General features: G+C 43.9%; 1 protein-coding gene across 1 annotated transcript; it reads right to left on the bottom strand.

The window, feature by feature from the left end:
- Positions 1-9,236: 9,236 nt before the first annotated feature.
- On the bottom strand, positions 9,237-9,731 carry LOC127102737 (uncharacterized). The gene has a single exon (XM_051040076.1). The coding sequence runs from the start codon at positions 9,729-9,731 to the stop codon at positions 9,237-9,239; it is 495 nt and encodes a 164-aa protein (XP_050896033.1).
- Positions 9,732-10,598: the final 867 nt, after the last annotated feature.

The raw sequence follows: 10,598 nt of genomic DNA, 5'->3' as shown, positions 1-10,598 counted from the left end.
TAGAACCAGTTGGTTGTTCGAAGGATAAGTCTGGTGAATCCAGCAACTTGAAAGCCAATGATGATGACGAGGTACTCCGATTAATAAAAAGGAGCGAATTTAATGTGGTTGAGCAGCTGCTCCAGACTCCCTCAAAAATTTTCGTGTTGTCTCTACTTTTGAATTCCAAAGCACACAGAGAAGCACTATAGAGAGTTCTTGAACAGGCATATGTAGAGCAGGATGTTATTGTGGATCAGTTTGATCACATCGTGGCTAACATCACTTCATGCAATAATTTGAGCTTTTGCGATGAAGAACTCCCTGAGGAGGGAAGAAATCATAACCTGGCTTTGCATACTTCAATGAACTGTAAGGAAGATGCTTTGTCAAATGTGCTTGTTGACACCGGTTCGTCACTCAATATGCTTCCGAAGTCAACTTTGTCGAAGCTATCTTACCAAGGAGCGCCCATGAGGTATAGCGGTGTAATCGTCAAAGCCTTTGATGGTTCGCGCAAGACGGTTATTGGTGAAGTGGACCTTCCAGTCAAGATAGGTCCGAGTGATTTTCAGATTACTTTTCAAGTAATGGATATCCACCCGACCTACAGCTGTTTATTGGGAAGGCCATGGATTCATGAGGCAGGGGCTGTTACCTCCACTTTGCATCAAAAATTGAAATTTGTCAAGAATGGCAAGCTTGTGATTGTTGGAGGAGAGAAGGCGTTGTTGGTTAGTCACCTGTCATCTTTCTCGTATGTTGAAGTTGATGATGAGGTTGGAACTCCGTTCCAAGCCTTATCTATTGTTGTTGAGAAGAGAGTTGGGGCACTGTTTACTGTGGAAATTGGTAAACAACCGTTGGTCCTCCCTAGGCTTTAAAACAAAGGGTTACTGGCAGGATCGACCAGTTGATCTTAGAACATGTGCTAGTGCAAGTGAGGCTTGTCCAACTCGACATAATGACTTTGTGAGGAACGGCTCCTGACAAAGTGTCGAGCAAGCATAGGGTTTTTCCACACGAACGATTTAGATAATGTTATCGCCTATAGGTTACTCGTGACCGACAGCGCTCTAACATTCAAAAGAGATATACGACGAACACGCTTTTGGTAAACTCTATTATCATAACAGAATCAGTGTCGACAACGTAAACGACAACGTAAAATGATAACTCAAAGGTAAATGAAATTAAGATAAAATGTTCAACGAGAACAATTGAAAAGTAAGGAAGTTGCATTGAAATAAATATGGTGATTCACGTACATAGCACTCTAAAAAACTCTTGCTTCCTCGCGCTGGGAATGGGAAGTTTTCTTACAAGTGATTTTTAGCACAAAGTGAACACCCTGAGCCCCTTGTGGGATACTCTATTTATACTAAACTAGAGGAACTACTCATAAGCTAAACTCCTAGAAACTAGCAGATGTTATGTCACACGATCTGCACAACCACTGCACCCATGTCTTGGTAACTGCTCCACATTATGGCGCTCTTATTCCTTTTGAAACTGCTGTTTATTTTAAATTTCAAATTTCTCCCGCCCAGACGTTAGGGCGATGTTGTCTTCTGCACATTTGACCATAATTCTTTAAGTCCCAAATCTTATGTTGGTCGACATAGTGGCCTGTCGACGAGGCCAACTTCCCCTGTCGGCTTAATCCTTTGATTTGTGTTTTTCCTACTCCTGCTTGCTTCCGACGCCTCTTCATCCTTTGATGGGGTACAACCCCCACATTCACAGGACTCCTTCATTAATTACGCTTTCAGCATGCCCTAGAGGTTTTTCGTGGTAACAAAATGCCCCCCAGAGATGCCATTTTCGATTGTCGAAGTTGGTGAGATGATGGCATCTCTGAAACTGTCGATTTACCCCTTACTGTTTCCGCTTCTACTTAGTGGGACCTCTGTTTACCCCACGTGGGTGACGTCATACAATCATGACGAACGTTTCTTTTTCTCCTCGAGACGCACAAAATCAAGTCTACGTCATTTCAGTCTTCATGACTGAACGTGTTTATCTTTTCGCTTGCCTTCTCTCCTCCACGTGTCTGTAGGCGTTGGAACATGGGTATACGTGTCGGCCATGGAAGTTCAACCGCTCCCTCTTCTCTGCTCAGGGTTTAAGCTCTATAAAACCCTCATTCTTTCTTCTTCTTCTCTTTTTTCTCTCTTTTGTTTCAGCATTCACTTGTCTTCTGATTTTTGTGAAAACTCTTCTACTCCACAACGCAAAAATCTTCTGTTATCTCCATGGCAAGCTCTAACAAACCTTTTGCTGCTACAATCACACGTCCCATCAACATTGATGGTAGGGAGTATGTTCCTGAGCCTCCATTGGCAGAAGAAAAGGAGAAGATATGGCGTTCTCAGGTATTGATTCCTCTCTCTCTGGCTAATGAACCCTTAGCGTTCTTAGGTCCTCTCCCAGAAAACCGACACCCAGAGGTTACCAAAAACGACTCTTCCCTTTTCCCCGCCAGTCACATTTATGAACCTGTGATTTCTGCTCAACAACCCTTCTCCCTTCGATACGTCGATAGGAACTTCAGGACTGCTCCTCCCAGAAATTTGTTAGACGGTGTGGCTAGTGATCGAGAGGGGGGGGGGGGGGTGAATAGATCACCTTTTTGAAATTTAACGGATTTGAAATTTTATCAGAGTTTTCAAAGTTGGCGGAAATATCAGTCCCGAATCGACTTCCGTCTATTCTGAACCGCTACTAGAAAGCCGGACACACAAGTTTAATTGCTGGATTTTAATGAGAATGATAGAAACAATTCACACCAGAATTTTAACTAATTGAATGCACTTATCATTAAAGTCTATTTCCAATGAATAAAATCTAGCTAACCGTTTTGTCAAACAGTTGGTGTGTATGTGATCGATGATAAACAGCAATGGAGTTTGATTAAAAGTTTTCTTGCCACTGCTGTCTTACAACAGGAACAATCACCACACATTAACTGAAATTGCGAAAACAGTTTTAAAGCGTAAAGAGGAGTAAGGTAAGAATACGATACGCAGAGATTTGGTAAGGAAGTTCCCCACGTCGTCCTCGCGTGTGGGTACGTCTCCCTCTCAATTTCAAATGAAATTGAGAACTTTGATTATCAATTTTTGCCGAATCCGTTGATACAAGGTTATGATACAAAGACAGAATTCTAAACTCTAAGAACCTCTTCTTGTATGAACCTTCACTTGATCTGAGCACGATCAAGATTTTCCTGCACGAAATTGCAAACAATTCACCGGTTCCACGACCTGCTTGCGAAATCCCCCGATCTCCAAACGCAACGCTGCGGCTGAATATGTTCTGCAAACGTGACTTCCAAACCCTCAAGAACACTCCAGTTCTTGAAGGACAAACCAGTAGGTTTTTCCTAGAAACCCCCTTCAATCTTCAACTCAGCTAGATCCTCGATCGTTCCACTGCAAACCACAGCTAGATCCTTGATCGTACCACTGAACGTTATCTCGATGCTTCTTTAATCCAAAGAACAAGAATGGTTATGTGTAAATGTTCTTGAAGAAAAGTGATTGAGAAGATGAAGAAGATGAAGTCTCTTTCAGGTTTCTAATAGCTCTCAAACAATTGCTCCAACACTGCTTTTGATCTTGTGTTCAATTGTTTTCCCTCAATGAATTCGCGCTTTTCACTGCTGTCATAACCTGTCTTATATATGCTGCAAAACAGTTGCTGTTATAACATAAAACCGCTTTATGTATTGATGCATAAGAGTGTGTATCGATGCATACTGTAAGATATGTGAATTTTTGGTGAAATTTATTAATCATGTATCGATGCATAATTCGTATGTATCGATGCATGTGATTATTTCACTAGTATGTATCGATGCCTAATGCGCATGTATTGATACACAGGCTGTTTCAATTGGTCATGTATCGATGCAGGGATCGTGTGGATCGATGCATAGAGTCTTTAGCCTTCCATGTATTGATGCATGACTCGTATGCATCATGCATACTGAACAAAAAGGTTGTGTGATTTATCACATGCTGTATGTATCGATGCAGAGGCTTATGTATTGATGCATACTGACATAAAATGCATTTTAATTGTTATTTTAAGGGAAGTATCAATGTAGGTTTATATGTACAGTTATGCAACAATAGAGTGGGATGAAAAAAATAATAAAAACACAAATGTATCATGTAATGCAATGCACAACCAACATTTGGATGATGATCACACAATTTGCTATCATTAAAAATTAATTCAAGGTAAAGAATTCTCTTACAAAATTATCCTAAGTTTTGCGCTTGGATGGACCGATTGGAATCAGAAAAAATCGACCATTGGAAAAGGACAGGCATCTATACCCTTTTACAGATTGCCCGCTGTGGCCCTCCCCAGTCCTGTGGCATGTTATTAGCCGCCCTTCAGTTCTGGGAGAGTTCGACCAACTCCTTCCATACTAAGTGTGGCATGATCACGCCGACACTTCTGGACATTGCTGCCATCACTGGCTTGAGACCGAATGGCGAAGTCTTCAACTGCGAAGCTGTAGCGCCAATTTCCTTGAGGTTCGACGTTGGTGACTCTCGCAAACCAAGATACAACAACTTTATTGATCATCACGCCACTTCTGCAGGCCCTGTGACCAACGAGGAACATGTGGCTTTCTTGACCCTTTGGCTGTCCCGCTTTGTTTTCTGCTCGAGATCTATGCAGGTAGCCAAGCATTTTGCTCTCCTGGCAACCCAATTGCACCAAGAGCGTGATGTTGCCTTGGGCCAACTGATATTAGCCTCTCTCTACGATTCTCTATCTGAGGTTGTCTACCAGATTAGACTCTTCAACCCTGAGAACTCCAGAAAGAAGAATGTGTTGGTCCATGGCCCTTTCTGGTTTCTGCAATTGTGGCTCAATGCCACTTTCTCGAAAGATGTAGCCCCCTATGGAATGAGGAGGGTTGCGTGTCCCCCAGAGGAACGACATCTTATCTGGAAACAGTTGATCCCCCTGACACCCATCGACAAGAATTTCCCAGACCTTCAAGTGTTTCGTCTCATCTTCAACATCATGTTGACTCGTGTCGATTTCCTACCTTCTATGGCCCCTTTTAGCCGTCGAACTGAGGGTCCTGAGTGGCTCACTAGACCTTTCCCTCCGGCTGACGGGGAACATAGGAATGAAGCCTTCCTCATTTGGAGGCATTTTCTGGTCCCTCGCTTCTTGTCGGCTGAGACTGCCAGCAGCAATCCTGGCCTAGTGGCTTATCAGCCTAACCTTGTGGTCAGGCAATTTGGCCTTTGCCAATTTATTCCCAAGCCTCTGTTTTCCTCTCAAGAGTTACTTGCCAATATCCTCTGTGGTCAACCTTGGAGCGAGGTCGAAGAGGAACTTGAAAACATTTGGAAAAACCGACCACGTCTTCCTTTTCGACCAGCCTACTACTGTACCAAAGAATTCCATGATTGGTGGCAGTCATATTTTACCCTTTATGTTGGCGATCCTGATGCCAAACTATCTGAATTAACCGAGGCTTTTGTTTGTTTGCAGGCGAAGTCGACCAAATGTAAGGCTCTTCATGTCAAACAAATTCGTGCTTTCCAGAATTATTTTCAAGTTGTGTATCGACCAGATAATCTTTGTGGGACCATCTGGGAGGCTACGGTCGAACTAAAAGCGAAAGTAACCGACCAACTTTCGAAACTCAAAATCCCTGGTTACGTGAAGGACAAATATCTTTACGCCCTTCACTTCGGAAAACTCAAATTCCCTCCTCTGCCATCTAGCCCATTGGCTTTGGCCTTTGGCCATTTGGTTCCGATGTGGTTTTATTGTCCCATTTCGTACATACAGAACGCCTCTAAAAAGAGAAAAGCCGACAGAGTGGTCCCAACGAAGTATTATCTGCTTGAATACTCAGGACCGCTTCATATTGATCCTCAATATGTTAGCGTGTTCGAAACCACGCAACTTGGTAACACTTTTCTGGAAATTTTAACACTCCCTTCTAACTGGACTTCATCGCTCACTTGCGTTTATTTTATTTATTTGCAGCGCTCCCTCTAAATCCTGCAGGTTCTGCATCTGCTGACCAACCTGCTCCTTCGACACAAAAGGCTCAGGTTCGACTCTGGCTGAATTACTATTTCCTTTGACCGTTACTTTTATTCTTAGCCATCCTTTCCCTTCTTGCAGGCTGCTCCTGAGTAATCTTCAGACGATGATGGGCGCCCTATTGCTCAAGTCTTGAGGAAACCCAGTTCTTTTATATACCCCTCTCTGAAGCATTTCTATTCGCTCTTGTGCCTTCTTAAGGGAAATATTATGTGGTCACTAATGTCTCACTTATGTGCAGGGTCAACCACGTTCGACAGAACCTACTGTCTCCTCTCACTCCAAAAAATCCAAGAAACACAAACGCTCTGCCCCCACAGGCTCTGAGGTATTTCTTGTCGGCTTGTCCGCTCTATTGGCTAGACTATCTGCTTATAACCTCTCTTCGTGTCTCCAGCACACCTCCCAGCATAAATCAAAAAGCCACCATGGCCACAAGAGGAAGAAACATGACTCTCCTTCCAAGAGTGGCGAAAACAAAAAGAAGAGGCACCATACAATGCCTCCTTCAGAGGTTCCTGTTAAAGATGCCGACACCCTTGTGGTCGACACTTCCATCCTTGGTGCGGTCCCTGCTCCAGCCGTGGGAGCTTCACCGTCGTCTGGTCTCTCCCCCGCTACTGCCTTGGGGAACACAAATCAGGATGCAGTCTCCCCTGCATCGACACATGTATTTACCCATTTTCCTATTTATTTCTTTGGATTTTTGTTGTGCTTCTCTTACACATTTTTCTTTCTGCAGGCTGATGCCTCTACTGAGCCGACTCAACCTGTTGCTGACTACACTCCCGCGTCGCCGGTTTCTTCTCCAGCTCGCCCCTTTCAATCTGTCGACACCGCTGGTGAGTCCATTGAATTTCCTCTCCAGATTAGTGACAGTGACTCTGACTCAGTCACTAGTCCTGCGACGCACCTGGACTCCAGTTCGACTAGTTCTGACTCGAGTCTCTCTTCAGCTTCATTGCAGGATCCACGGGAGCCAGTCGGTGTCGACACAAACAAACAACCATCCTCCCAGGCTACCCCTTTGTCGACTGCTTCTCCGTCAGCAGCTTCTCCTTCGATCTTTCCGGGGCTGACGATCAAGACTTCTGCTTTAGAAGCAATCGCCAGGCTCCGCAATCTGGTGAAATCGCGTGATGTCTCTTCAGACTCTGATCAATTCCATTCTGGAAAAATGGGCCCTGAGGCGACGAAGACTAAAGCTCTCATGGACAAAATCCGTGTTCACGCCTTGAATCCTGACCTTCCTTTCGTGCTCATGCATGAACCTGCTGTCGGTCCAGAGATCCTGAGCGCACTTGCCCAACTAAATGATCTCCAACTCTCTAATTATGCCAAACGTGCAATGGCGGCTCTAGAACAAATCTTGGTTCCCATGCTGCACCATATCGATAGCGTCCGGGACACTGAGCGCCAGATTGCTGCTACTGAGGCCTCTGTGAAGGAGAAATGGGAGTTGGTGACACATGCCGACGCGGAAGTCACCAGTATGTTAAGGGCTATGGAGGAGCGAAAGAAAGAATTGACCTCCAAACAAACACGGGCCACTGAGATACATCAACAAATTGATGCCCTTCGACGTCAAATTGCCAATTTGGACGGTGAATTGGAGTCAATTACCTAGGAGGAGTCACGTTTTGTCGACGAAGTGTTAAAACCTGCCCAGACCACTGTGGAGCAAACCACCAGTGATGCTTTAGCGGTTGCTGAAGAGCTTATGGTCGTCGAAGGGAAACTTGAAGAGCTCAAAGCCCATGCCGACACCTTGGAGCCTGCGTCTTTGCACTATAATTTTGAACTTAAATCCTTCCAATCTAAGTTCGGCCAGATTTGACCGATTTTATTGATTGTACAAGTTTTTGTAATGTTTAAACAATGGCTTCTTGCTACATTAATGTTATCTTTCTTACCTTTAGCACTGCATATTTATTTTCTGTGCCTTTGCAACTGGTTTCTAACATAGTTATCTCCAACCTTATTATTTCGACCGATATTTAGTCTGCCAAAATTTTGACCTCTTGAAGGAGAGGCCTATATTTTTTCAAGTACTTTCCATTCACCCTTAAAATCCGCCTGTCTGGTGCCAACTCTTCGACCTCGTAGGCGTTGTTAGAAAAGGCCTGCAAAACCCTAAACGGTCCTTCCCAATTTGGGGACCACTTACCCAAAACTCTACCATTTTTGTCCATAGGCAGGATCACCCTCCAAACCAGATCATCGACAGCAAACACTTTCCCTTTCACCCTTTTATTATAGGCTCGGGCGACTTTCTCTTTCTGCCTTTGTAGAGAGTCTAATGCTAACATTCTTTCTTCATCTACGTCGACTAATTCGGTTGTCATCATACTCCAGTAATCTTCAGAAGGTATTTCATACTGCCTTTGGGTTCTGACCGCCTGGACCTGAATTTCTACTGGAAATACTGCGTCATGCCCATAAGCCAGTCGAAATGGGGTTGTTCCAGTTGCTTCTTTTGGTGACGTTCGACATGCCCACAAAGCTTAGTTTAACGTCTTATGCCAATTTCTCGGCTTCTTTCCTATGTGTTTCTTTATTAGGCTGATGATCATCTTATTAGCAGCTTCGACTTGGCCATTCGCCTGTGCGTAATAGGGGGTAGAGGTCAGTAATTTGATTCTCATTTCTTTTGTAAATTCTTGCACTTTTCGACCAGTGAAAACTAACCCCTGGTCGGTTGTGATAGTTTCTGGGATGCCAAATCTGCAAATGATGTAACTCTGGACAAAGTCTATCACAACTTCTTGGTCCACATTTGTTAATGCTATGACTTCGACCCATTTTGTGAAATAGTCGATATTAAAACCTGCCCATGCCACTGTGGAGCAAACCACCAGTGATGCTTTAGCGGTTGCTGAAGAGCTTATGGCCGTCGAAGGGAAGCTTGAAGAGCTCAAAGCCCATGCCGACACCTTGGAGCCTGCGTCTTTGCACTATAATTTTGAACTTAAATCCTTCCAATCTAAGCTCGGCCAGATTTGACCGATTTTATTGATTGTACAATTTTTTTGTAATGTTTAAACAATGGCTTCTTGCCACATTAATGTTATCTTTCTTACCTTTAGCACTGTATATTTATTTTCTATGCCTTTGCAGCTGGTTTCTAACATAGTTATCTCCAACCTTATTCTTTCGACTGATATTTAGTCTGCCAAAATTTTGACCTCTTGAAGGAGAGGCCTATATTTTTTCAAGTACTTTCCGTTCACCCTTAAAATCCGCCTGTCTAGTGCCAACTCTTCGACCTCGTATGCGTTGTTAGAAAAGGCCTGCAAAACCCTAAACGGTCCTTCCCAATTTGGGGACCACTTACCCAAAACTCTATCATTTCTGTCCATAGGCAGGATCACCCTCCAAACCAGATCATCGACAGCAAACACTTTCCCTTTCACCCTTTTATTGTAGGCTCGGGCGACTTTCTCTTTCTGTCTTTGTAGAGAGTCTAATGCTAACATTCTTTCTTCATCTACATCGACTAATTCGTCTGTCATCATACTCCAGTAATCTTCAGAAGGTATTTCATACTGCCTTTGGGTTCTGACCACCTGGACCTGAATTTCTACTGGTAATACTGCTTTAAGCCCATAAGCCAGTCGAAATGGGGTTGTCCAGTTGCTTCTTTTGGTGACGTTCGACATACCCACAAAGCTTGGTCTAACGTCTTATGCCAATTTCTTGGCTTCTTTCCTATGTGTTTCTTTATTAGGCTGATGATCACCTTATTAGCAGCTTCGACTTGGCCATTCTCCTGTGCGTAATAGGGGGTAGAGGTCAGTAATTTGATTCCCATTTCTTTTGCAAATCCTTGCACTTTTCGACCAGTGAAAACTGACCCCTGGTCGGTTGTGATAGTTTCTGGGATGCCAAATCTGCAAATGATGTAACTCTGGACAAAGTCTATCACAGCTTCTTGGTCCACATTTGTTAATGCTACGACTTCGACCCATTTTGTGAAATAGTCGATACCGACCAACACATACCTTTGTTGTTTCGACGAGGCTGGCTTTATTTCTCCTATAACGTCCAGAGCCCATCCTCGAAATGGCCAGGGTTTCACAATTGTATGTAGCTCGCTTGCAGGCACATGCTGTATGCCCCCATGCAATTGGCATTCTTGACAGCCTTTAGCAAATTCAATGCAATCTTTCAGCATTGAAGGCCAAATAAACTCCTGAGCACATCAAGAGCCATTTCATCTTCAAACCTGCTTGATGTGCTCCACACGCCTCGCTGTGTATGCTTGACACGGCCACGTATGCCTCACTTTCTCCCAGGCATTTTAATAACACTCCTTCGACTGTCTTTTTGAATAATTCATCATTTACCAAGACGTAGCTAAGGGCCCTATACTTTATCTTTCGATCTGTCGACCCCACGGGATTACGTAAGTAATCGACTAGCGGTTTACGCCAATCACTTCCCCCTTCGTCATCGACAGCCAGAATTTCAAAATGGTTTTTATCCATTGCTCCCAACTTCACGATCACCAGATCTGACGGTGACAA

Source organism: Lathyrus oleraceus, chromosome 7, assembly GCF_024323335.1.
Source record: "Lathyrus oleraceus cultivar Zhongwan6 chromosome 7, CAAS_Psat_ZW6_1.0, whole genome shotgun sequence".
Lineage (NCBI taxonomy): Eukaryota > Viridiplantae > Streptophyta > Magnoliopsida > Fabales > Fabaceae > Lathyrus > Lathyrus oleraceus.
The sequence above is the reverse complement of the archived record's forward strand: the minus strand, read 5'-3'. Positions and strand labels throughout refer to the sequence as shown.